Source organism: Manis javanica, chromosome 4 (genome assembly GCF_040802235.1).
Source record: "Manis javanica isolate MJ-LG chromosome 4, MJ_LKY, whole genome shotgun sequence".
NCBI lineage: Eukaryota > Metazoa > Chordata > Mammalia > Pholidota > Manidae > Manis > Manis javanica.
In genome coordinates this window covers 20,622,093-20,649,493 of record NC_133159.1, presented here as the reverse complement: position 1 = coordinate 20,649,493, position 27,401 = coordinate 20,622,093, and the positions used below count along the sequence as shown (strand labels likewise).

Sequence of the window (27,401 nt, the reverse complement as noted above, 5' to 3'; positions counted from 1 at the left end):
CAGGGTAATGTACAAAAGCCTTGATCCAGCGGGACCCAAGCCCTTCCCCCACCCTAGCTCAATGGGCATGAGGAAGAAAAATGGAGTGGGATGCGGGTGGAAGCCTACAACTGCTGAACACCCATCCCTGGAGGTCTGCTTTGGAACACAAACCTACATTGTGTGGTGCTCTGGAGGTTGGTGGGGTTGGGGAGCTGGGACAGGCAGAGTGCTTGAGAAACTGAGATTCTGGTCATTTGTGCAGGATGTGGATCCACATCCGGTTGCTCTGGGACAAAGGAAAGGTGGGCAGTCTGAGAGGCTTCCTAGGAGTGAGAGGGCTGTGAAGGGGTGGGGTTCGCACAGAGCTTGCTGCACAGGAGAAGAGATAGGTGGACAAGGTTGTCTGGGTGCACTGTGCCCAGCAGGTTGAGAACTTTGAGGAGTTTCAGGTGCTCCAACCCCCTGGCTGCCTACTCAGCTCCGAGACCCCCCCCCCACTGTGACATGCAGCCTGCTGTACCTTCCTCCTGGCCTGTCAGCACCTGCTCACAAACGGGCAGTCACTGCGCTGGCATCAGGCCAGCCAGAGGGAGGCCCCGCCTACAACAGCTAGAGACACAAAGCACAGGGGCTTATACCTTTGTGCCTGGCCCACTGGCTCTGATATTGGAGACAGGCACTGCAGCTGGGAATAAGGAAACAGCTCTTTCCTCCCCGCAGGCATCAGCGCCACTCCCCTACAATCCCTAACCTCACTCTAGGGGCTGAGCAGCTCCAGAGACTAGAGCTTCTGGGCACTAGAGGGCACCACATAGAATTATGAAACATCAAAGGAACCTGTTTGAGACCAAAATCTCACAAAATCTCAAAACCCAAGAAAGAGGGCCAAATGAAACTGAACTCACCAATCTTCCTGAAAGAGAGTTTAAAATATAAATCATAAACATGCTCATGGAGGTACAGAAAAATATTCAAGAACTCAGGGACAAATTTAAGACGGAGATTCTATCATTACGAAATTCCATATCTGAAATGAAACATACAGTGGAGGGATTTAAAAGCAGATTAGATGTAGAAGAAGAGACGGTAAATGAATAAAAATTAGAGAAGAGGAATACAAAGAAGCTGAGGCACAGAGAGAAAAAAGGATCTCTAAGAATGAAAGAATATTGAGAGAACTGTGTGACCAATCCAAACTGAACAATATTCACATTATAGGGATACCAGAAGAAGAGAGATAAAAAGGGAAAGAAAGTGTTACTGAGGAGGTAATTGCTGAAAACTTCCCCAATTTGGGGAAGGAGACAGTCTCTCAAGCCATGGAGGTGCACAGATCTCCCAACACAAGGGACCCAAGGAAGACAACATCAAGACATATAATTATTAAAATGGCAAAGATCAAGGATAAAGACAGACTTTTAAAAGCAGCTAGAGAGAGAAAAAATATCACATACAAAGGAAAATCCATCAGGCTATCATCAGATTTCTCAAAAGAAACTGTAAAGGACAGAAGGGAGTGGCATGACATATTTAATGCAATGAAGCAATGGCAAAGTTATCATTTAAATTTGAAGGAGGAATTGAACAATTTTCAGATAAGCAAAAGCTTAGAAAATTTACCTCCCATAAACCACCTCTACAGTGCATTTTGGAGGGACTTCTATAGATGGAAGTATTCCTAAGGCTAAACAGATGTCACCAGGGGAAATAAAACCACAGCAAAGTAGAACAATTAATTACTAAGCAGATGCAAAATCAAATCAACTATCCCAAAAGTCAATCACGGGATAGACAAAGAATACAGAATATGATAACTAACATATAAAGAATGGAAGAGGAAGAAAAAAAGGAGGGAAAAAAGAGAACCTTTAGGTTGTGTTTGTAGAAGCATACAAAGTGAGGTAAATTAGACTGTTAGATAGTAAGGAAATTACCCTTGAACCTTTGGCAACCACGAATCTCAAGCCTGCAATGTCAATAAGTACATACCTATCAATAATCACCCTAAATGTAAATGGTCTGAAGATACCAATCAAAAGACACAGAGTCACTGAATGGATAAAAAAACAAGACCCATCTATATGCTGCCTACAAGAGACTCACTTCAAACTCAAAGACATACACAGACTAAAAGTGAAGGATGGAAAACGATATTTCATGCAACTAATAGGGAGAAAAAAGCAGAAGTTGCATACTTGTATCAGACAAAATAGACTTCAAAACAAAGAAAGTAACAAGAGACAAAGAAGGACATTACATAATGATTAAGGGGTCAGTCCAACAAGAGGATATAACCATTATAAATATCTATGCACCCAACACAAGATCACCTACATATGTAAAACAAATACTAATAGAATTAAAGGGTGAAATAGAGTGCAATGCATTCATTTTAGGAGAATTCAACACACCACTCACTCCAAAGGACAGATCAACCAGACAGAAAATAAGTAAAGAGACAGAGGCACTGAACAATGTATTAGAACAGATGGACCTAATGTTCATCTACAGAACACTCCATTCAAAAGCAACAGGACACACATTTTTCTCAAGTGCACATGAAACATTTTCAAGAATAAATCATACACTAGGCCACAAGAAGAACCTCAGTAAATTCAGAATGATTGAAATTGTACCAACCAGCTTCTCAGATCACAAAGGTATGAAACTAGAAATAAATTACACAAAGAAAATGAAAAAGCCCACAAACACATGGAGGTTTAATAACATGCTCTTAAATAATCAATGAATCAATGACCAAATAACACCAAATAAAAACAGATCAATCAATATACAGAGACAAATGACAACAATAATTCAACACCACAAAAATCTGTGGGACGCAGCAAAGGCCATGCTAAGAGGGAAGTATATTGCAATACAGGTCTACCTCAGGAAAGAAGAACAATCCCAAATGAACAGTCTAAACTCACAATTAATGAAACTAGAAAAGGAAGAACAAATGAGGCCCAAAGTCAGTAGAAGGAGGGATATGAATAAATATTAGAGCATAAATAAATAAAATCAAGAGGAATAAAACAATAGAAAGAATCAGTGAAAGCAGGAGCTTGTTCTTTGAGAAAATAAACAAAATAGATAAACCTCTAGCCAGACTTATCAAGAAAAAAAGAGAGTCTACACACATAAACAGAATCAGAAATGAGAAAGGAAAAATCACTACAGACAACACAGAAATACAAAGAATTATTAGAGAATACTATGAAAAATTATGTGCTAACAAACTGGATAACCTAGAAGAAATGGACAACTGTCTAGAAAAATGCAATCTTCCAAGGTTGACCCAGGAAGAAACAGAAAATCTGAATAGACCAATTGCCAGCAAGGAAATTGAATTGGTAATCAAAACACTACCTATGAACAAAACCTCTGAACCAGATAGTCTCACTGCTGAATTTTGTCATTTAATGAAGACTTAATACCCATCCTCTTTAAAGTTTTCCAAAAAGTAGAAGAGGAAGGAATACTCCCAAACCCATTCTACAAGGCCAATATCACTCTTAATACCAAAACCAGGCAAAGACACCACAAAAAAAGAAAATTACAGACCAATATCCCTGATGAATATAGATGCAAAAATACTTAATAAAATATTAGCTAACTGAATTCAAAAGTATATCAAAAGGATCATACACCATGACCAAGTGGGATTCATCCCAGGGATGCAAGGATGGTACAACATTCGAAAATCCATCAACATCATCCACCACATCAACAAAAAGAACAAAACACACATGATTATCTCCATAGATGCTGAAAAAGCTTTCAACAAAATTCAACACCCATTTATAAGGAAAACTCTCAACAAAATGGGTAAAGAGGATAAGTACCTCAACATAATAAAAGCCATATATGACAAACCCACAGCTAACATCATACTTAACAGTGAGAAGCAGAAAGCCTTTCCTTTAAGATCGGGAACAAGAAGAAGATGCCCACTCTTCCCACTTTTATTCAGCATAGTTCTGGAAGTCCTAGCCACGGCAATCAGACAACACAAAGAAATAAAAGGTATCCAGATTGGTAAGGAAGAAGTCAAATTGTCCCTGTTTGCAAATGACATGATATTGTATATAAAAAAAAACAAAGAATCCACTCCAAAACTACTAGATCTAATATCTGAATTCAGCAAAGTTGTGGGATACAAAGTTAATACACAGAAATCTGTTGCATTCCTATACACTAACAATGAACTAGCAGAAAGAGAAATCAGGAAAACAAGTCCATTCACAATTGCATCAAAAAGAATAAAATACCTAGGAATAAACCTAACCAAGGAAGTGAAAGACTTATACTCTGAAAACTATAAGATACTCATGCGAGAAATTAAAGAAGATATCAATAAATGGAAACACATCCCATGCTCATGGATAGGAAGAATTAATATTGTCAAAATGACCATCCTGCCTAAAGCAATCTATGGATTCAATGCAATCCCTATCAAAATACCAACAGCATTCTTCAATGAACTAGAGCAAATAGTTCTAAAATTCATATGGAACCACAAAAGACCCCAAATAGCCAAAGCAATCCTGAAAAGGAAGAAGAAAACAGGGGGGAATTATGCTCCCTGACTTCAAGCTCTACAAAGCCACAGTAATCAAGACAATTTGGTACTGGCACAAGAACAGACCCATAGACCAATGGAACAGACTAGAGAGCCCAGATATAAACCCAAGCATATATGGTCAATTAATATATGATAAAGGAGCCATGGATATACAATGTGAAAATGAAAGCCTCTTCAACAGCTGGTGTTGGCAAAACTGAACAGCAACATGTAAGAGAATGAAACTGGATTATTGTCTAACCCCATATACAAAAGTAAACTTGAAATGGATCAAAGACCTGAATGTAAGTCATGAAATCATAAAACTCTTAGAAAAAAACATAGGCAAAAATCTCTTGGACATAAACATAAGCAACTTCTTTATGAACATATCTCCCCAGGCAAGGGAAACAAAAGCAAAAATGAACAAGTGGGACTATATCGAGCTAAAAATCTTCTGTACAGCAAAGGACACCATCAGTAGAACAAAAAAGACATCCTACAGTATGGGAGAATATATTCATAAATGACATATCTGATAGAGGGTTGTTATCCAATATATATAAAGAGCTCATGCATCTCAACAAACTAATAGCAAATAAGCCAATTAAAAAATAGGCAGAGGATCTGAACAGACACTTCCCCAAAGAAGAAATTCAGATGGCCAACAGGCACATGAAAAGATGCTGCACGTTGCTAATCATCAGAGAAATGCAAATTAAAACCACAATGAGCTACCATCTCACACCAGTTAGGATGGCTACCATCCAAAAGACAAACAACAACAAATGTTAGCAAGGATGCGGAAAAAGGGGAACCCTCCTACACTGCTGGTGGGAATGTAGATTAGTTCAACCATTGTGGAAAGCAGTATGGAGGTTCCTCAGAAAACTAAAAATAGAAATACCATTCGACCCAGGAATTCCACTTCTAGGAATTTACCCTAAGAATGCAGGAGCCCAATTTGAAAAAGACAGATGCACCCCTATGTTTATCACAGCACTATTTACAATAGCCAAGAAATGGAAGCAACCTAAGTGTCCATCAGTAGATGAATGGATAAAGAAGATGTGGTACATATACACAATGGAATACTATTCAGCCATAAGAAGAAAAGAAATCCTACCATTTGCAACAACATGGATGGAGCTAGAGGGTATTATGCTCAGTGAAATAAGCCAGGCAGAGAAAGACAAGTATCAAAAGATTTCACTCATCTGTGGAGTTTAAGAACAAAGAAAAACTGAAGGAACAAAACAGCAGCAGAATCACAGAACCCAAGAATGGACTAACAGTTACCAAAGGGACAGGGACTGGGGAGGCTGGGTGGGAAGGGAGGGATAAGGGGAAAAGGGGGGCATTACGATTAGCACACATAATGTAGTGGGGGGCAACATGGTGTCTTGCCAATGGGTTTCAGCACTGGACAAGTTTGCTATGGATTCAATGTGACCAAAGAAATTGACAGCAAAACATTCTTTGGGTGAAAGGGTTATACCCAACTTTATTTCCAGGTGGAGGTCAGTCACTAGAATTCCATTCACTGAGAGCAAGTCTGCATGCAGGAAGCTGGTCTCTGCGTCTGGGGCCCCTCTGTCTGCGTAGCCATCCTCTGGGCCTCTCTACCTGCACAGCCGTCCTCTGGGCCTCTGTCCTCGGCACTGCCACCACTCCAGCCTCTGCTCTGCTCTCCTGCAGCCTTGCAGCCCTGCCACCTTGTTGCACCCAGAGCACTGGGCAGAGCTCTTTATATAGAGTCAATAGCCATGTATTGCCCAGAGGTGTGCAGTGAGCTAGTCAACCAGAGCCTGGTGAGAATCCTGGCCACAGGAACTCTCATTTTATCCACAAATGGGGAAGGCAGTATAACACAGGGAAGACAAGTAATGATTCTATAGCATCTTACTACACTGATGGATAGTGACTGTAATGGGGTATGTGGGGGGAACTTGATAATGGAGGGAGTCTAGTAGCCATAATATTGCTCATGTAATTATACATTAATAATAGCAAAAACAAAAACAAAAACAAAACTATAGGTTTACACATATTTTTCATTTTGTCATTATGAAGTTATGTTTGTTAAGATAGGGAGATGGAATATATTTTAAATAATAGGTTTTTGTCTTGGTTTAGAATTTTTAAATATTTTAGACATGTGGTAGGTGGGCCTCCATTTATACCTTGTTGTAGGCTCTGCATATGTGAGTGGCCTGTTTGCTTCTCCCTCATCAAACTCAACGGGAAAATGCTATCCTGGCATCAGAATTTACCATCCAAGCTCAGAAACCAAATAGATACAGATAGTGAGGGATATTCAAGATACTGCCAGAATCCAAGCATTTCTCACACCCCTGTTGCCAATATTCTGGCTCAAGCCATCTTAATTTCTTCCGTGGTGAGGTGGGCTTTGTATTATGTCAACTTAGAGCTGGAACTATGTTTCCCAGAATTCCCTTTCTTGTATAGTGGTGAGTGAGAATTAGCCACAGAGAGAGATTTAAAAAGGATTTGGAAGACAGAAGTGAAGCCATAGCCATGCTTATGCTTGGAAGACTAGAAGAGGGTTAGATGTGGCTGCAGCTCATGATGTGCTGGCTTTCCTTGCTGGTGTTAGGGCAGTAGCTGGCCCAGAGCTCCTCTGGCACCCCATGGATCTCTACCATTCAGCTTCTCCAACTCCTGGGCTAGGTGAGTGTTGATAAAGGGCATCAGCTTCTCCTGGCAGTTATCATCAAAATTGGAGGCTGGTGGGTAAGGAGAGACCAACAGGAGATCTAGTTTGTCCTTGTGGGTTCCAGTTCATCTTCATGGGCTCCAGTTTGACCTTGCCCTCCACCACTCCATGTCCATCTTTTAGAACACCGATCCTTCAGAACAGCCTTGCTGACTTCCAGCGCAACATGAGGTGCACAAGCAATACTAACATAAACTGTTTAACCACCCGGAATTGTATACAGTCAAATACAATCATAAAGCCTTTATTCTATATCACTCCTACTGCGTCTGCTTCTCTGATAGAACCCTGACTGATACACCTATATTATTGCAATTCACTCCTAACTGGTCCCCTTGCTTCAGTCCTTGCACTCCTGGGGAAGCCAGAGTGAACCTGTTAAAACTTGTCAGACATGTCACTCCTCTGCTCAAATAGCCTCCCATCTCATTCTGAGTAAAGACCAAAGTCTTTAACTGTACCAGACTCAGATTCAATGCCTCCCAGCAGTCAATACCCCTGCCTCATCTCTAAACATCACTAACTGCCTCAGCAACATCAGGAGGCAGGTGCTAGTCTTCGGCATGAACTCAGCTCAGCCTGCGATAGTCGGAACCACAGAATCTTTGACACTCATGTCTGACCCAGTTGGACTTCTGAAGGCTCTGGCTCACCCAGCAACAGCCCAGTGGAACAAATTAACACAACTCCCAAGTGAAACTGTTAAGATCCGATTGGTGACCATGAGACCTGACAGTGAAAAATTGCTGACAGATAAATTCCTCACTCTGGACCAAGCCATCTTAATTTCTTACATGGTATGGTGGGCTGTGTATTATGTCAATTTAGAGCTAGTACTATGTTTCCCAGAATTCCCTTTCTTGTATAGTAGTGAGTGGAAAATACTCTACTTCCTTGCTCTGGACTATTCCAACACAGCAGCTCCACGTGACTCTTTGAAGAGGTCCCGGGTAGCTGAGGAAATGGCTTTGGTTTTTGTGGGGCTCTGACTAGCCAAGTAGTGTACTAGCTTGGATTTCTGTCCTTCCTTCTCTATTTTACTGTTCTTTTCTCCTCACTTTGGGGATTGCTATCCCCAGGAGCATTACCATGCAATCTTTGATTCAGACTGTTTTCTAAGAAACATAGGTGGCATTTAGTTTCAGCAGAGGTCCTAGAAAACAGACCTTTGGAGTACAACGTTGTGGTTGGGTTTCTCACCTATATGAAGGCAATGGGTATCTCCCTGCTGGTAGTAAATGGCGTGATAATAACGTTGGCCTTCAGTTGGCATCACAATTATTAAAGCTTGAATTTAGGAAAGACTGGCAGAAAACCATATCCAGGGTCTGGCAGATCATAAGTGACAGAATTGCAAAGGACTCTAAATGTACAGCTTCAGGAGATATGCTATGTCAGCGTCAAGGTCCTGATAGGGAAAGAATAGGACCCTGAGATCTGGGATAGGGTGGCTAGAGTAAACACACCCAGGAATCACTATCTCATGAAGTCTCTTGAGTCTCCTGGATGGCAGAAGCAGCCCTTGCCCTCTTTCCAAGAAAGAACAGTTTCCCCTTCCCTTGAGACTATGCAATGATCTCACATGAAGCAGATGCCCCCTAAGATGACATTTGTTCTCCTGCAGACCCCCTCCCATCACATCCTCAGATAACCAGAGTCAGTTCCCAGCAAGTCCTGAGTGGAAAAATGTAAGTCCTGATCTGTGAAAAATAAGCTACACATCAAAAGAATTGAAAGACTTGGCTAACATATGTGAGATCAGTCTTGGGGGTTTTAGACATTGCAGCAAGGGGGTAACCATGACAGAATTGAGACTGGCTAATAGGGAATACGTTACCATGGACCACTCTCCAGTAACTAAGGCTTCAGTATGCTCACAAGGATGCCTGGGGCTGATCTCCGGCAGAGTGTTTCCAAAGATGGTCACAATCAATTACTCCCTCCCTCTGTGGACATGCCACTCTTCACATCAAGTGATGGAGTCTATGTTCCCCCAGCCCCTTGCATCTGGACTGGCCTTGTGATTTGTATTAACCAACAGAATATAGTAGAAGTGACATTGTTCCAGCTCCAGACTTAGCCTTAAGAAGACTGGCAGCTTCCATTTTCTCCCTCTTGGACGCCAGCCACCATGTCAAAAATCCAACCACAAGGAGACCTTCATGCTGTGAGGAAATACAAGCTAGCCATGTGGAGACACCATAATGAGAAAGAGGAGCTTGACCAGCCCCCAGGTGTTCCATCCATCCCGCAGAGGTGCCATTTATGTAAATGCAAAGGACATCATGGACATTTCCCCTCCTGCAAACACCACGTGAAGCATATGAATACCCAACTAAGCCTAACCCAGATTTAAAGATTGTGAGAAATAATAAATTGCTACTGTTTTAAGCCTTTAAGTTGTGGATGGTTTGTTATTCAGCAATAAATAATTGAAATACAGTCTGACTATAACTACATGCAAAAGAATAAAACTGGATAACTTTCTTACATCACATACAAAAATAAACTCAGAATGGATTTAAGTTCTAAATGTAAGACCTGAAACCATAAAATTCCTAAAATAAAACATGGGCAGTAAACTCTTGAACATGGGTCTTAGCAACATTTTCTTGGATCTGTCTCCTCAGGCAAGGACAACAAAAGAAACAATAAACAACTGGAGCTACAACAAACTAAAAAGTTTTTGCACAGCAAAGGAAACCATCAACAAAATGAAAATGCAACCTCCTGAATGAGAAAAGATATTCACAAATGATATATCTGATAAGGGTTAATATCCAAAACTTATAAAGAACTCATACAACTGAACACCAAAAAAAACAAACAATCCAATTTAAAAATGAGCAGAGGATTTGAATGGACATTTTTCCAAAGAAGACATACCGATGGCCAACACACATATGCAAAGATGTTCAACCTCAGTGCTCATCAGGGAAATGCAAATCAAAACCACAATGAAATTATCACCTTACACCTGTCAGAATGGCCATTAGCAAAAAGACAAGAAATAATAAGTGTGATAAAGATACGGAGAAAAGAGAACCCTGATGCTGTTGGTGGGAATGTCAAGTGGCACAGTCACTGTGGAAAACAGTATGGAGGTTCCTTGGAAAATTAAAAATAGAACTACCAAACAAGCTAGCAATTTCACTTTTGGGTATTTATTTGAAGAAAATAAAAACACTCATTCAAAAAGATATATGCACCCCCTGTGTTCACTGCAGCATTATTTAAAAGAGCAAAAACCCAAGTGTCCATCAATAGATGAATAGATAGAGAAGATTTGGCATATATATACATAATATACTCAGCCAGAAAATAATAGCCATAAAAAAGAATGAAATCTTGCCATTTGTAACAACATGGCTAAACCTAGAGGGTATTATGCAAAATGAAGTAATTCAGACAGAGAAAGACAAATACCGTATGATTTCACTATTATGTGGAATCTAAAAAACAATAAACAAAAGAAAACTGAAACAAACCCATAAATACAGAGAACAATCCGGTCATTGCTGAGGGGGAAGGGGGATGGAAGAACTAGGTGAAGGGGATTAAGAGGTACAAACTTCCAGTTATAAAATTAGTAAGTCACAGAGATGTCAAGTACAGCATAGGAGATAGAGTCAATGATACTGTAATAACTTTGCATAGTTGCAGATGGTAACCAAACTTACCATGATGATCGTTTTGTGATATATATAAACATCAAATCACTACACCTGAAACTGATGTAATATTGTATGTCAACTATAGTTCAATTTTTAAAAAAAGAGCAAAATTATGAATATGAATTTAGCTATGACAGTAAATATTTAGAATGAGAAATCACAAAAAATTACACCTTTATAAAATGACAGGTACCACAAATACCCAATATCCAGAAAGTAACACTAATATTTTTAATCAATTGTTTGAGACTCCTCTACAAAAAAATGAAATATGGTCTTAATAAAACTATTAAGGATGTTTTCCTTAATACACAGAAACAAGGATGGTTCCATGAGTCAGGATGAGGACCTACAATAAATAAGGTCAAGATGCTAGAACTTCATGGGAGAGTATTTAAAAAGAATCCAGGGAGTTCAGAGAGATGGGAATGTAAGATCCAAGAACTCAGCTCTTATCTATGTTCTCTAGGATGGCCCAAGGGACACTCTTCACTAAGGTAATAAATAGTTCAGTGATAGAGGAGACACCAGCTACTCTGAGTAGCTCAGTGGTGTCTTGTTTTGGTAGGCTGGGATTAAGGATAAGAAATGCTGCCATGAATGGGGTGGGGTGGGGGGACTTGATAATATGGGTGAATGTTGAAACCTCAATGTTGCTCATGTGAAACCTTCATAAGATTGTATATCAATGATATCTTAATTAAAAAAGAAAAGAAACGCTGTCATGGAACTGGGATCCCCAATATAAATAGTAATGTTGGAATTTCAGAATGACAGAGAATATCCAGAGCCAGATGAATATAATTTCAGTCATGGGCCTCAGGCCAGAGTGACAGCGAGAGCATCTTGATCTGCAGGGATCTATGGCAAGTTGATTATGAGGATGGGATGGATGGGCAGGTGACAGGGTGATCCTCGAATTTTATATTTATAAAAAATCACGAGCTGGTAAGCAGAAGACCCATGTCAGCTGCCACAAAAGAAAATAAGTCCCTCATCCGGATTCTAGACATAAATTCGCAGAAACAGAATCCCACTCTAGCGTGACCTGCTTTGAATACCCTCGGCTGCTCCGGAAGTCCCCGGCTTGGGTTACATTTTTCAGCCAGTAGGCAGCGCACAGGTGCGGCCTCTGAGCGGGCTGGAGAAAAAGAGAAACGAAACTGCGGCAGAGTAAAAGAAATGGAAAATCAGACAGGGATTGGCTGCCTGGGGAAGGGCGGCGCAATCGTAATGTGAATATAAAACTCCAGCCTTCAGCCTGAGAGCTGTTATCTATCTGCTCTACGAAGGACGATTCCTCCTCTTGGTCTCTTCCAAGGTAAAGCCAGAAGCTGAGGTATGGGTGTCAAGCTGCCGGGCTGGCTGCCTGAGTCTTATACCCCAAAGCCGAGATGCCCACTCCTCAGGGAGGCAATACCCCTGAGTGCCTTTTAGTGCTGGTCTGGGGTGGTTTGGGGCTTTTAGTGGGTTGGGTGCCAAACCCAAGAGGCATGAGACTTACAGGTGCTGTGTCGCCATCTGTGGCTTTAACCCTGTCATTTCACCTCTGGGCTTTAGTTTCTCTTCTGTAAAATGGAGATCAGGCTACCTTATTTGCCCAAAGGACTGGAGGATTTCTGAAACCCCTTTATTGTAGATCTAATGTGACTAATAGATAAAGTGACCTGGAGTGGCTGTTAAAAGTGGGGGTTGGGGCATCAATCAATTGTGGGTTTAAATCCCGACCCTGCCACATCCTGGCTGGGTGGTTTGGGAAATATTAGTTAACCTCTCTGAGCTTCATTTTTCTTATCTACAACACATGGCTGAGAACAATGGTACCTACTTCATGGGGTTGTTATGGGTATAAAATTGACCTTGTGCCATAAAGTGCTGAGTAGATGCTTGATAAATGGGAAGTTATTTGTTTTTAATTCAAGAAAAATGCATTGAGCTGACAAAGATCACATTAGAGGTGAGTTTGGGGACATATGTACTTATCTATTTTGTGGCGTCCTGGAAAGAGAATGGGTTTTGAATTCCAACAGTCTTGAGTGTGTATCTAGGCAGCACAATTTGCTGTGTGATCTTAGGCAAGCTCCTTTACCCCTCTATGCTTTGTTTCTGAAAAATGAAGTTGATGTGAGGCCAATGTTTGGTGCCTATAGATAATTTAGTGCATTGTAAGAGAAAGTTTATCAACAACCATTTTTTTAGAAAATTCTATGTGACAGTCACTGTTCTAAATACTAGGGATATAGTGGTGAACAGCTCCGAAACTCACAGCCACCCTGACAGGATCTATAATACCCCCATCTTAAAATGAGTACCAAAAAGGCCCTAGTATCCTGCCCAAGGTCACACAGCCAAAGCCAAGAACAGAGACCACAGTAATGATACCAGCAGACATCCAAGGAGCGCGCACCATGTGCCCGGCACCGCACCAACAGAGCAGCATTCTCTTGCTGAATTCTCGCCACTGCCAGGTGAACCAGGACCATCGCCGCCGTTTCTGCCCCGAGTAGTACAGAGCACCTCGCTGCTTTTTATGGACTCATCCTGGGACCGTTAGCGAAAACAACCCCGTGGGTGACTCGAAAAGGGTTGAGAACCGTCTCTTCCCCCTCTTCTATCCCCAGGATCAGTGACGAAGCCTGCGCGCGGCGCCACCATGTGGCAGAAGGGGGTATCGCTCTTTCTGTGCTACCTGCTACTCTTCGCCTGCGGCGGGGTGGCAGGTGAGGAGCCTGGGCCTGGGAGTACTGGCGGGATAAAGACCGGGAGTGTTACAGGATCCCTGGCTTAGAGACCCAGGCTTGCCTCTGAACGGAGGGAGCTACTACAATGGACGTGGCAGGGTCGCTGTAGCCAGAGTCCCAGAGTTGAATCCCAGCTCTGTCAGATTCCTCCATTGTACCGACATGTATCCAGTGCCAGTTACGTGCCAGGCACGGCACCCTGGAAAAAGTCTCTTAACTTCAACGAGGTGCTCCGAAATGGGGGTGGAGATGCCTGAGCATCAGGCACTGAGAATGGGCCCTGCTCCCACCCCGCTTTGTCCTCTCTCCCAACAGGCAAGAGAGACTCGGAGAAATCAGATAGCGACTCCAGCTTCTGGGGCACGCTGACCTACATGGCGGTTGGAGGAGGTGAGTCTGCAGGGTGGAAAGCTCGGGAAGGTGGGGCGAGCCCCTGCTCAGGCACTCCCTCACCCTCTCCTCTTCCTCCAGGGCTCATGGCTGCGGCGTTGCCGGTGGCGTTGCCCGTGCTGGGCTTCACCAGCGCTGGCATTGCCGCCAACTCGGTGGCCGCCTCGCTGATGAGCTGGTCGGCGGTGGCGAACGGGGGCGCCGTGCCGGCCGGGGGATTGGTGGCCACACTGCAGAGCGTGGGTGAGTTGCAGGGCCGAGCCCTGGGGGTTGGGGGGAAACACATACCAGGGTCAGGTGCCGCTCTTTACTGTTCTGAGCACTTTTCATAGGCTAACTCGGCTCTATGAGGTAGGTGTTCTTACAATCCCCATCATGCAGTGGGGAAACCGAGGCACGGGGGGATGATGTAATTTACTCATTCTCCTAGTTAGCTAGTTAGCACCAGAGCCAGGATTCAAACCCATTCAGTCTGATTCCTTGCTTTTGGCCTGTAAGGCCAATGCCTCACTGATGCTTTGGCCAAATTACGATAAGCCTCAGTTTCCTCTTCTGTTAGCAGGGATAACCATCCTTAATTTAACAGTTTATGAATCTGCTCAATCTCAGGATGACCAGAGGGGCAAGGAAACGTGGTGAAGTAACCCAGTTCAGTCTCATAGCAACCCTGGCCCTGACTTGTATGTCTTGAGCACCACAAAGGGGACAGATACAGAGCTCAGAATTACCCTTAAAAATGTGCACTCATCTCTCTCTCTCTCCCATTCTCTCTTTCTCCAAGGCCTCCAAAATCCTGGAGACAAACTGCCCCTCTGCCTTTCTGAACCCTCCATCTTCTCTCACTTCTGGATGTCAAAGCCCAAAAGATCAGAGCTCCTCTGAGGGGACAGAGGGGGTGATCCAGCTCGGGCTACACCCCAGCAGTGGGAGGTGATGGGTGAGGGCAAGGCTAGGCACAGTCCTGTGCTAGATGATTATCCTCTCACACATCACAGAGTTGTGATGAGGATGAAATATATTAGTTTCGAACCCTCTGGTGCCCACAGGGAGGTCTGCACAAAGATGGCTGTTATTTGCATTATTAATAACATGGAGTGTTCACTGCACACATGGAGAGAATGAGCTGTTATTTCTGTCTTTTTCATCTCTGAAACACATCTCTGATTTGAGATGGCAAGTTGTTGGGGGGAATAGGATTCACTTTGCAGAAGTCCTGTCCCCTCTCAGGGTCTCTGCTTCTCTATCTGCAAATGAAGAGGTTGGACTTGACCAATGGTTTCCAGACATTTGGACTCCCAGGCCTGGTGCTTGGGCCCCAAGTGACCTGGCTATGTTTGCTTTTCAGGGGCTGCTGGTGGTGGCAGTGCTGTCATGGCCAAGATCGGTGCCCTTCTGGGCTACACGGTTCACAAGCACATTGAAAACAGCAGGGAGGAGGTGGAGGATGAGAAGTAGCCAGGAACTCCCTCCTTTCTCCTTGATCTCCTTCCAGTTGTAGTCCAGAAAGTTCTCTGTTACAGTCATCAACGACCTAGGTAAATAAATGGAATAAACTTCTCTCAGAAACACTTTGTCCTTCTGTGAGTCGCCCTTGCTTTGTGAAGCCCAACAGGATGTGGCTCTGGTCTGCCTTATCCACACACCCCAAGCCTGTTTCCCCCCGAAGCCAGCCACGGCTCCTGGAACACAACCAGCTGACTTTGTCTCCAGGCCTTGGCCCGAGCTGTTCTCTCTGCCTGGAATGTCCTTCTGAAGCTCATACTCCCGCTCAGGCAGCCCCTCCTCTGGGCTCTTTCCCAGCAGAGCCTCCTGCTCCCGCTCACAGCATGAATGCTGAGGCTCAGTTTCATAGGGTGCCTGGGGAGGCAGAGTTCAGTTTGGTCTCAGACAAGCTTCCAGATTCTTTTCTGATTAGGCAGACATGGAGAAGCCAGATCTCCATTCTCTGCAGAAACACTACAGTGGTCCGCTTCAGAGGGAGAATAAGGCCAGACCTTTTCAGTGAGGAAAGGGTGTAACAGCAGCTTCCTGAGGGCTCAGCAAGGACTCCCTTCCCTCAGAACTCTGGAATAGGAAGGGCAGTTTGCCTACAAAGACTAAATGCCTTCTGAGTGGGAAGCGAAGACCCTTTTGGAGATTTGAAATTTGGGAGGTTTGTCCTGTGGACCAGTGTCTTGCCAATGGGTTTCAGCCCTGGGCAAGTTCGCTATGGATTCAGTGTGACTAAAGGAATGACAATAGAACGTTCTTGGGGTGAAAGGGTTATACCCAACTTTATCCCCATGGTGGCAGGTCAATCACTAGAATCCCGTTCACTCAGAGTGAGTCTGCGTGCAGCAAGCCTGTCTCTACCTCTGGGCCTCTCTGCCCGCACAGCCATCCCAGTCTCTGTCCTTGGCACTGCCACCACTATAGCCTCTGCTCTGCTCTCCTGCGGCCTTGCAGCCAGCCGTGCCACCATGTCTCCCAGAGCACTGGGCAGGGCTCTTTATATAGAGTCAATAACAACCCATTGCCCGCGTGTGTAGTGAGATAGCCAACCAGGGCCAGGTGAGAATCCTGGCCACAGGAACCTTCACTTTATCCACAAGCAGGGTGCCTAGCCCTAGGCAGGGGAAGGACAGAGAGGTCCTGGAAATCAAATGGCAGCGAAGGTAGGACTGGTTCCAGCACCAGTGAAAAGAGAAAGACAATCGTGCTGTGGCTCTGGTCTATGAGTGTGCACACCAGACTCAATGTCAGACCAGCCTCCTGCGAAGATCTAGAAGGCGGCCACATGTGAGCTGCAAAAGCTTGTTACAAAAGGGCCAAGCCAGCTGCCCTCAGCAGCTCTCCCTGCCCCTGCCCCACTTATAATCCAGAAATTCTCCCATTACAAATGTGCGTGGGGGTGGGGGAGTAAGAGGTCCCATCTGCTTACTCCTGCCCTCAGGTCTACTGCCTCTAAAGTGATTCAGCTGGCTGGCCTCTGCAGGTTTGCCCCAGGCCCTCTGAGAAGCACTGTTTGTGGAGGAGGAGCCCAGGTGATAGAGGCACCATCAGCCCCTCAAACACTGTCTCCATGGCTAATGTCCTAGAGTAGTAGCTGAGCCCCTGAGCTGATCCTCGCCGTAGGGCCTCAGCAGAGTCCTGCTTCAGCCAGGGCCAGCCATGCAAGGGCAGAAAGAGTAGAATTCTGCCCAAGGAGGGATGTAGGGTCTCAAGTATCACACTCTACGGAGGCCTGTTAATTGCACCCCAGTTTGTCTACAGCATTGACATCTCAGAGACAGGTGTGTGTCCCTCAGCTCCTTAAGGAAGGGTGTTGGAGAATTTAATTTATCTCCTTCCGAATGCCCAGCACAGGCCTGGTACACAGTAGGTGCTCAACATATGTGAGTACAATTGCACCTGAGGTTGGGCTCCCAACTACCTGTGCCTTCACCTTCCCTAACCTTCATGCAAAGAAGTGAGTAGGCCTCCCCTCATTTCCCTGGGGGACCCTTGATATACCCACTGTCACTACCATGTAGGCCTACGGGAGGGAGGCCTGAACTTCCTTCAACACTGTGGTCCAAGGAAATATAGCCTGTAACCTTTTCCTCAACATTCTCTACCACAGTGACGCTGGAGATTTTCAAATAAGGCAGTAGAGCAGAGTAGTTAGAAATTTCCCCGGGAGTCTTACTAACCTAGGTCCAAGTCCTGTCCAGCCATCTCCTACCTGTGTGCCCTAGCACAAGATCTTTCATTTCTCTGCGACTCAGTTTCCTCCTTTGTGAACAGGAGAATGATAATAGATAGTATCTACCACACGGGGCTTTTGCATTGAGATTAGATGAAGTAATGAATGGAAAGTTTAGCATGGTGCTCGGCACATAGTAAGCACTTAGGAAATGTCAGTCATTATTATGAATAAGGACTTGTATAAAGGAAAGAGGAAATAGCCAAATATTAACCAGGATTAGATCATCTAACTTGGCAGGGAGCTCACAGACCCTGTTCTTCTCTCCCAGGGGTGGGCACCCTGCCCCCAGAAACATACATCCTCCACTTATTCTCTTGGTATCTTATTTGCTTGAACAGCATCAAGGTCAGAGAGATGAATGGCTCTGCCCCCAGCATTTCGCATCGGAGGCCTCAGCACTTCTCAGGCTGAATGGCAACTTTCAGGGGCTACTCTGTCTACCACAGGATCCCTTGCCTGCACAGGGTGACTTTTGCTTTTATTCTGCAAAGATTTACTGGGCTCTCTGTGCCAGGCACTGTGCCAGGTGCTGACAGTACCCCAGTGGAAGAGAACCAATTCCTACCTCTTGGGAGCCCACATTGCACAAACTAGTTGGTCTGGCACAAACTAGGAACCCCCCCTTAAAGCATTCACAATTTCCTTCTCCCTCCCTGTCACCACCTCCTTGCTCCCATCTCCTTTCACCCCTCCTGGCCCTGTCAGCCTTCACCAATCCATCCTGTCTACAAAGTATGAGGCAGAATGAAGAACAGAGACCAGAATTCACTAACACAACACGTCAAGGAGATGCTAATGCACTTTAAAACTCCTCTTGGCAATGGGCTTCAGAAAGACACAAAACTGAATTGAAGCCTGGTGCAGCTCCACTGAGAAGGGGCTGGGGTGGGGTGGGACGGGCACCTCATGCAGGCTACTTGCCCTCTCTGAGTCCCAGCTTTCTTGTTTTTAAAATCAGGAGGGTTGGATAGCATAGTCTCCAGGGCACTTCCTGCTTTAAAACTGCTAAACCTGAAGCATATGCTTTAGAATTTCCTTGGTCCTGCCAGATCCTGGCTCTCTAAAAGTGGATTTTATTTTTGGAAGTTGCCAAAAGCCACCTTGTGGTACCAACTTCAGAGACTAAGGTGGGTGATGGTGCTGAGAGATACCATGTTTGGTCACATAAGAGGGGGACAAGCAACTAGCAGGGCAGTTCCTCAATCTGGGAACACACCCGTTAACACAAATCCAAAAATAGATCCCATCTTCATGGCTGACTTGATGGACAACATTTTGGTGCTCAGTCCTCATTATGTCTCCCTGGACCTCAGTGTGCAAGTCTATGAAATGGAGGAGAGGAGGAGGTGGACACTCCTCTAGAGCTACAGTATCTTTCCAAAGCGCTGAAGTAGAGGTATCTTGCTCTTTACAAAAGCCCATTTATCTAGGGATTTCTTTTATTCTTTAAGGGCCTCCCTGGCCCCCAGGCCCTTGAAATCCACTCACTCTCTCCAGGCAGGCCTAACCACTATTTCATGGTGTTATGAGCTACTGTGGCCACCAGGTGGCAGTACAGTCCCATCCTGAAATCATCAACTTGCATCATCCCTGAGTGGCTCCAGGATTACCAACTGCTCTCTGGGGCAGGCTCCACCATGGACGCTAGAGAATGAAAAGAATCAGTCCCTTCCCCTCCTCTGCAGCAGGAGCTCCTGAAACTCACAGGAGGGGTCAATTCTGAGGATCCCTGAAGGGTTGCCCCCTGCTCTCCTTTCCAGGCCCTCAGTCCAGCAATCCTGGGATCTCCAAACTCCTGAGCTCAGGACCTACTGCAAATCAGGTCTCACCTCCAGGCCCGCATGCAGCCTGTGCTCCTGGACCTGAGCCAGAGGGATTTAAAGGAAATGAAGCAACACTCCACACACATTTCTTTTTGGCTGGGCAGCAGAGGGTGATGCCAGGAACAGGGCATCCCTGGACCCTGCCTTAAAGGGGACCTGGGCCAGCAAAGGGCCTGGGTCAGCAGTAGCTAGAGGGAGGTGATGCAGAGGTGGCCTGTGGCTTCCTGTGAAGAACTGAAGAGCCACTTCCTTTAAGCAGATGGCTGTGGGGGAGGGCAGAAGATTAGGGGGCACGGGCTTTCTGGTTTAGGGGAAGGGACAGGGCCCCAGGAAGGCCCCATAAACAGGCTCACAGCTGCTTTCTATTTCCCTTCCCTCTGGGGTCTCCATGGAACAGACAGTGCAGACAGCCTCACTTCCCTTGTGCTGTGAAGCCACAGAAAGGAGAGTCAGGTTAGGGGCAGGCTTATTTGTAGGAGGCCAGTAAAGAAATGGAGCCTTGGTTACTCCAAGAAGCAGGCTCAACTGCCCAGCCCCAAACACCCAAGCCCAGGTACTCAGCCTCAGAACCCAGTCCCAAGCACTCAGATCCAAGGTTTTACATATATTAATTCATTCACTCCTTACAACAATCCTCTTAGGTATTATTCAGATTCTCATTTTACAGATGAAGAAATCAAGTCAGACAGAGGTTAAATAATTTTCCTAAGGTGAACAACTAGCAAGTAACGGGGCCAGGATTTGAACCCAGACATCTCTAGAACAATGCCCGGCACCCAGAAGGGACTTCATAAATAATTCTCCAATAAAGGAATTTAAGCTCCCTCTGGCTCACCCATCCCCTACATTCAATCCAGCAACCAGCCAGCCCAAATATTTTATCTTCTATTTGAGTCTGTTCACAACTCACCACCCACATGACCCTCTTATCATCTAGCTCCCTATACTCAGGCTTAGAGGATACCTACAAGATCCTAATCTGTCTCCTTGTGTCCACTCTTGACCCCTGTGTCCACTCTTGTCAATTTTTCACACAGAGCCAGGAAGGTATTAAAACAAAGTAGATTAAATAACATGCCGCCCCTCCCCAAAAGCCCCCCAGTGGCCACCCATCACACTTAAGATAAAATTCCACTTCCTTACTCTGGCCTGATTCCAAGGTCCTGGAAAATCTGTTTCTCTAAACCTCCTGAGTCTTAGCTCACCTTTCTTCCCTCCCCCAACTTTTTTCCAGCCATCCTGGCTTCTTTTGCTTCTAAGAACCCTCCAAGTGCCTGCCAATCTCAATGTCTTTTCACGAGCTCTTCCCACTGCCTGGGACACTTGTGTTGTTCCAGGAGTCGGTTCGAATGTAACTCCTCCAGAGACCTGAGCCCCCAGTCTAAATTAAACAGTCTGTTATTCCAACAACCTGTACCTTATGTTCCCAGAATTGATCATGGTTGTAATAAAAGTATGATTGGTATAAGAATTTGTTACTGTCGGACGTCCTCACCAGACTCTGAGCTTCCTGAGACAAGCACAGGATCATCACTGTTTATCACCAGCACCCTGCTCAGCACCTGGCACACAGGAAGCGCCCAGAGCTTTGGTTGAGTGGATAGACAGTCAGATTGATGGACAGGTGGATGAGTGGATGAGAAGTGATTAAGTGAATAAATACATTTTAAAACTAGGAGCCTATTATTCACCCTGCCTGTACTTCTCATGGCAGTTACAATGTGCACCATTCCCCTAGGAGTTATTCGCACCTTTGAAGAGCTCCCACCCATTGATCCCCATGGCCTTTCCCAGGCAAGGCCACTGGGCGGAGTTTCCGGGGCTGGTGGCGGGATGCCACAGAGGGAGGCGTGCCCGGAGTCAGCCTCTGCTTCCTGATTGGCGGCCGCCGGGCGCTGCGTCCACCCTTTGCTCGCTCTCGGTCGCCGCGGGCGCCGTGGGAGTGGAAGCCGAAGGCGCGCGGGGAGATGTTCCTGCAGACGGCCGCTAGGCCGTGCCGCAGCAGCGCCTGCTTCCACGCGTCTGGGTTGCCCGGGATCAGGCTCACGGAACGCCTATCATTTAGAGAGGCTCACGCCATTCTGCGGGGAGAGGGGACCGCGGAGGGGACGCGCGCTGCGGCTAGACCACGCCGCGCGGCGGGCGGGGTAGTGTGGCAGAGCCTCAAAAGCACGGCTATTTCGGGCCTCTGACTTCAGCAAGGAAAGTCCCAGAAACATAGCCCCGCCCTCCCCTTTTACTCCCGTGGATACGCTCCGCCTCTTCTCCCCGCCTCCCCGCCCCCGCCTCCCCACCGCTCCGCAAACTCAGACCCAAAAGAGCTGCGGGATGAGGCAGCTGCAGACATGGTTTGTAGTCCTCGCTCTGTACGATCTGGAACAAGAGTCGTCTTATGTACCTCAGTCTGTTTATCTGAACAATGACGCGGAATCTGCATTAAATGATGTGATGTATAAAGTGCCCAGCACTAGACTGGCACATACAAGGTGCTCAGTAGGTACGAGTTCCTTTCTCCATGACCCTGACCCTGCCACTGATTTGGCCTGGAGCAATTTTCTATTAACCTCTGGGGACCTCACTTCCCCATCCTATAGGGTAAGAGAATTGTCCTTCCAGCCCTGAGGTCCTGGGAGCCAAGACTTGAGTCAGCAATGACTAAGACCAGACCCCACCTCCTGGTGTCACTTTTCTGAGGTTCCTCTGACAAATGAGGTTCCTCATTTTCCCTTAGGTGGCTAAGAAGTCTGGGCTCTGCAGAGGTTCTTCAGGGCTTAGGGTCTGCAGGGACCTTAAAGGAGTCTCAGACAATCTTCCTCCATGGTGCTACTAAGGTTGGGTCACTCCCACGCATAAAACCCTTTGGTTGCTCCCTATGGCCTTCAGGCTACTCAGCAAGACCCACAAAGGCCACACTGGGTCTCTAGTCTCAGCCAAGCCCCCTCCGCTCTCTCCCAGCCAGGCTCCAGCTAGCAAGGGCTGTTTTTAGCCCTCTTTCCTATCTTCCAGGTGTTTGAACAGATGGTTCATCTGCCCCAACTTTTGCCTGGATAATTCTTCATCCTTGACCATGGTGGGACGTTATGGCTCCTGACCCCTAAGATGGGTCCCTGTTCAGTTGAGGACCAGTGAGTGACACCTGACCTCACCCAGCTTAGCCACTGTCCTTGCTCCCTATCCACCAGCCATTCTGAACTTTAAGCTCCTTGAAAATTTAGGGCCCTGTCTTACCTCTGAACTTTTGCATCTGCTGCTCTCTTCCCTACCTAACTCATACTTGTCCTTCAAATTTCAGTGTAGAGGTCATTTACTCCCAGGAGTGGGGGGAGGGGTTCCTTGACCAGCCCTACCATATCAAATCCACACTTTCTTGCCACTATTTAATGACTGTTGAATGAGTGAATTCTTGCCCAGTGCTTGTTCCAGTCTCTGCTTAACACATCTCAAAGGCAGGGACCTTACTGCTTTTGAAGCAGCCTACTCCATGAGTCCATTAGAAGGCCCCCAATTCTTGCCCACCTCCAGCCAAAGATCAGGATATTCCCTGGAACTGAGGCCCAGAGTGAGTGAGTACTCTGAAATTCTTGGTATAGAACCAAGGTCCACTCATCTGTCCTGAGGCTCATGCAGGCTCAACTGGCCCTGATAGGCCCCACAGTCATCAGCACCAGCCAGGATCCACTTGTAGGCCTGGGACTTGAGACACTATCACAGCCATGTTTCCCTTCATCTAGGATCAGCTGATCAAACTACTGGGGACAGGGACACCAGAAACCTAGTCTGGGTAGGAGGAGGCCAGGAAGGAAGCACTCTCAGGTAGGACTGGACACCTTTTGCCTCATTCAACCCCCACACCAATCCTGTAAGGCAGGAGATTCTGTTCCCATTTTGCTGATGCACAAACTGGGGTTTCTGGATGGATCCTATTTACCTAAGGTCACAGGGAGAAAGCCTAGCTGAACTTCAAAATGAAACCTCTTTTCTCTGCCCCACAGCTCAGTGCTTCTTGTCTATCTGACCTGCTCCTGGGCCCATTCTGCCCAAAGCATTATGAGGTCCTGGAAGGGTCCCATGGCTTCTGCTCCCCACAACTGGGTCCCACCCCCACTGGGGCCTCGGCAGCTGTGCCTGGCCTGCACCTAAGGGCTGGCTGAATGCCAGGAGTCATCCCTTCCTTCTGTACTTGGTTACTTCTCCAAATGGCAGACAGACCCAGAAAAAATTAGGCAGTGTCCAAGGACCTGTGTTAGAGACTCCAAGTCCCTGAAACTGAGCTGGGCTACTTATTTGCTATGTGACCTTGGTGAGTTCTCTTACTTCCTGGAGCCTCAATTTATCATCTCTAAAGGGAGCAAATTATCCCTTCCCAGGAACCCAGTGTGTCAGAATTCAGGAAAGCTGCTGTGTCTCTCAGGCTGCCTCACCCTTGAATCTTCTCATCTTGAGGAGCAGGGTCCTGTGGTAGCAAAACTCCAGCCTAAACTACACGTAGCCTGGTCCTTGATGGGTGTCATAGACCCTGAGTTGGGTGGGCACCAGGATGGGGCACCCAGCTTCCCCAGGTCAGCCCCTCTCCGCCTCAGGCCCTGCCGAGGAGCCGGCTATCTCATCACATGGGCTCCCTCTACCGTCTGTGGCCTTTGCAGAGCTGTTCCCCGGGGCCTCTGCCTCTCCTGCCTGTCGGGCTATCCTTCCTCTGCTCTTCCTCCCACAAATGTTTATCCGTTCCTGCTCTGTGCATATATCAGTGAATAAGCTCAGTGCCTGTCCTGGCAAAGCTCACAGTTTAGTGGGGGAGATAGCCAAGGAAACCAAGTCACAATCCACTCACCCATCCCAAATCCTGTCGCCCTTCCTGCCTCTGCCGTCGCCCACCCAGTCTGCTTTCCATACTGCGGTCTGAGCCATCCTGTTAAAAGGGCGGTCAGAACATGTCACTCTTCTGCTTGGCTCCCTCCTATGGCTCCTCGTCTCAAAGGAAAAGCCAGCATCCTTGCTGTGACCCACAAGGCCTGCATGATCTACCTCATGGCCCCCCGCAACCCCCTCTGAACGCTCCATTCCAGCTGCACTGGCTGTCTGGCTGTTTTTCAACAAGCCTGCTCCTGCTCCTGCCTCAGGCCTTTGCATTTGCCCTTGGTCCTGCTAGGAAGGTCTTCCTCCAGGTAACCACGTGGCCTCCCTTCCTTCACTCAGATGTCTCCTCCTCATCCAGGGCCCTTTGCTGGCTGCTCATCTAAGTACTACTTCTTACTTGCCTTCTGTCCTTTTAGCTGCTTTTTTTCTCTTGGCACTGCCAGGTGACATGTAATTATTTGTTTATTGTCTGTTCCCCTACAGAGGTATAACTCCCATGAGATCTCCTGAGGTTCCCCACCCCTAGAAAATAAAGAAAAGAGAAAAAGAAAAGAACACCCACAAACTGAAAAAAGAAAGGGAAACTCTAACCTTACTACTACAGAGAACATGGAAAACCCCAATAATGAAAACAACTCAATTTGGGTGCAGGGAGATGCACAGACCAATGGACTAGAATGGAATATCCAGAAATAAACCCAATGGTACAGAGATTAAGCATTTGGTAAAGGTGATACCTCAAATTGGAGAATGGAGTCTTAAATAAATAGTGTTAGGACAACTAGGTGGCCAACTGGGGAAAAAATTAGGTCTGTGCTTCACGTGGAGTCCCAGGATGAACTCTGAAGAGATCAAAGCTTAAATGTTAAAAAAAAATCAAAATAAAACCATAAAAGCTCCAGAGGAAAACATAAGAGAATCTATAATCTCATAGTGGGAAGAGTCTTGAAAAAGTCAACTATGTAAAAATAAAAAATTTTTGCATGGCAAACACTTAAGTCTTAAGACAAATAACAAACTGGAGGAAAATATTTGTAACTCAGGTAACAGACACAGGGTCATCTCTCTATAAAGAATTCCTGGAAATTCATCAAAAGGACCAACAAAGCCTAATAGAAGTGGGGGGACATGAATTGACAGTTTCCAGAAGGGTAAATCCAAATGTCCTCTAAACTTATGAAAAGAAGCTCAAACTCACTTGAAAGAAATGAAGATCAGGTAAACTACACTGGGATACCATTTATTTGGGGGTCTGGCAAAACCCCAAAAAGTCATTTATGCAATGGGCATTCTTGTAAGGAAACTACTCTCAAACATGTTCTCATAGTATACTCTCACAGATGCAAATAGAAATTGGTACAGGTCCCCAGAAGGGCATTTTGGCAAAATCTACCAAAATTATAAATGCACGCAGATATCCTACTTTGGGGAACTTATCCTTCAGAGGTACTTACACAAGTGAGTAATGTGCGAAGTTATTCACTGCAGCATCATTTGCAATAGCAAAAGCCTGGAAACAGCTCAATTATCTATTAGTAAAGGGTTAGGTTAGGTAGAGCACAGTCTATCCATTAGATGAAATGCTATGCAACTACGGAAAAGAATGGGGGAGCTCTCTGTGTCCTGAAAGGGAAACTTCTATGAGGAATATTAAGTTTAAAAAGCAAGATGCAGAGCAGCCTAGGTAATAGTCCGCCTTGTGTAAGAAAAAGGGAGAATTTCACATATAGATATAATCTTCATGATCTTAATGAAGGCGAACCAGTGATTACGAACACAGATTCAAAAGCCAGACTGAATTCAAACACATGTTTGGTACTATACTGGGTACTATACGCTATAGTGTCTCACAGAATTTGCATCCAGCTGGAACCTGTGGATGTGACCTTATTTGGAAGCAGTGTTCTTTGCAGATCAAGTTAAGATAAGGTCACACCTGATCAGATTAATCTGATATGACTGATGTCCTTATGTAGAGTCAGACATGCAGTAGAAAATGCCATGTGAAGACATGGGTGGAGCTAGCAGGCCCTGCCTTCCAGTCTTGCCTCTGCCAGGTCCTCCCAGCATGTGTAAGTCAAGGAACACCTGAAGCTAGAAGAGAGGCATGGAAAAAATCCTCCTTAGAACCCATAAAAGCAACAAACCCTGCTGACTCCTCAGTTTTGGACTCTTTTGGCCTGCAGAACTGTGACAGAATAAATTTATGTTATTTGAAGCCACTCAGTTTTTGGTAATTTGTTATGGAAGCCCTGGGAAACTAATACAGTACTTGGAAGCTGGGCAATCTTAGGTAAGTAATTTAACCTCTCTGTGTCCTAGTTTCTTCATCCATAATATAGAGCTAATAGTACTTATCTCATTCATAGGCTTGGGTTATGAGGATTAAATGAGTTAGTATTTTAAGTAATTTAGAATAAGATCTGACATAGGAAGTGCTATATAAATGTTAACTAAACATATGCTCGTGTTTGTGTAAAGAAATCTTGGAATGATAAGCAAGAAACTAACATGTAGTTGGTGGAAGGGAGGGAACAAGAGGTGAGGGACAAATGGGAGCAAGACTGCAGAACCTTTGACTTTTTCAAGCTTTTTCTATATTTTTCTTTTTGAACAATACAAGTGTATTATCTATTTTAAAATTAAGTTAAAAATTATTTTAAAACACAAATTATATTCTTCTCCTGCCCCAAAATACTCCAACAGATGTATAACAAAATCAAATACCCTTACTTTGGCTGACAGATGCCCACCAGAATGTGAGCATCCCTCTGCCAGCTCTCAGTTCATTCCCCCACAGTTACTCTCTTTCAGCCTCACTAGTCCTATAGCCTGCCAGGCACAGGCCCACACTGCAGGGCCTTTGCACTGGCTGCATCCTCATTCCATTCAGGTGCGGGCCTGCT

At 45.5% G+C, this 27,401-nt stretch overlaps 1 protein-coding gene and 1 long non-coding RNA gene across 3 annotated transcripts; both read left to right on the top strand.

Annotated features, from left to right (window-relative positions):
* The first annotated feature begins 12,130 nt into the window (after positions 1 to 12,130).
* IFI6 (interferon alpha inducible protein 6) lies at positions 12,131 to 15,657 on the top strand. Of its 2 annotated transcripts, none has more exons than XM_017640405.3 (5): positions 12,131 to 12,281; positions 13,582 to 13,680; positions 14,017 to 14,091; positions 14,173 to 14,334; positions 15,437 to 15,657. In XM_017640405.3, the coding sequence occupies exons 2-5, from the start codon at positions 13,614 to 13,616 to the stop codon at positions 15,544 to 15,546; spliced, it is 414 nt and encodes a 137-aa protein (XP_017495894.3). In that variant the 5' UTR covers positions 12,131 to 12,281; positions 13,582 to 13,613; the 3' UTR covers positions 15,547 to 15,657. The 2 variants fall into 2 exon arrangements, with proteins under 2 accessions (XP_017495894.3, XP_017495895.3); XM_017640406.3 differs by having other exon boundaries at positions 12,188 to 12,299.
* Positions 15,658 to 21,926: 6,269 nt separating this feature from the next.
* LOC140848658 (uncharacterized) lies at positions 21,927 to 25,155 on the top strand. Its single transcript, XR_012129753.1, has 3 exons — positions 21,927 to 22,138; positions 23,373 to 23,454; positions 24,979 to 25,155. It is a non-coding gene; the product is annotated as an uncharacterized lncRNA (long non-coding RNA).
* The last annotated feature ends 2,246 nt before the right edge of the window (positions 25,156 to 27,401 follow it).

What these genes read in the sequence shown, in the direction of transcription:
- IFI6 (XM_017640405.3), top strand. Translation starts at nt 13,614, where the DNA reads ATGTGGCAGAAGGGGGTATCGCTCTTTCTGTGCTACCTGCTACTCTTC. An exon ending in CTACATGGCGGTTGGAGGAG is followed by an intron (nt 14,092 to 14,172) that starts GTGAGTCTGCAG and finishes CTCTTCCTCCAG; the next exon opens with GGCTCATGGCTGCGGCGTTG. An exon ending in GGCCACACTGCAGAGCGTGG is followed by an intron (nt 14,335 to 15,436) that starts GTGAGTTGCAGG and finishes TTTGCTTTTCAG; the next exon opens with GGGCTGCTGGTGGTGGCAGT.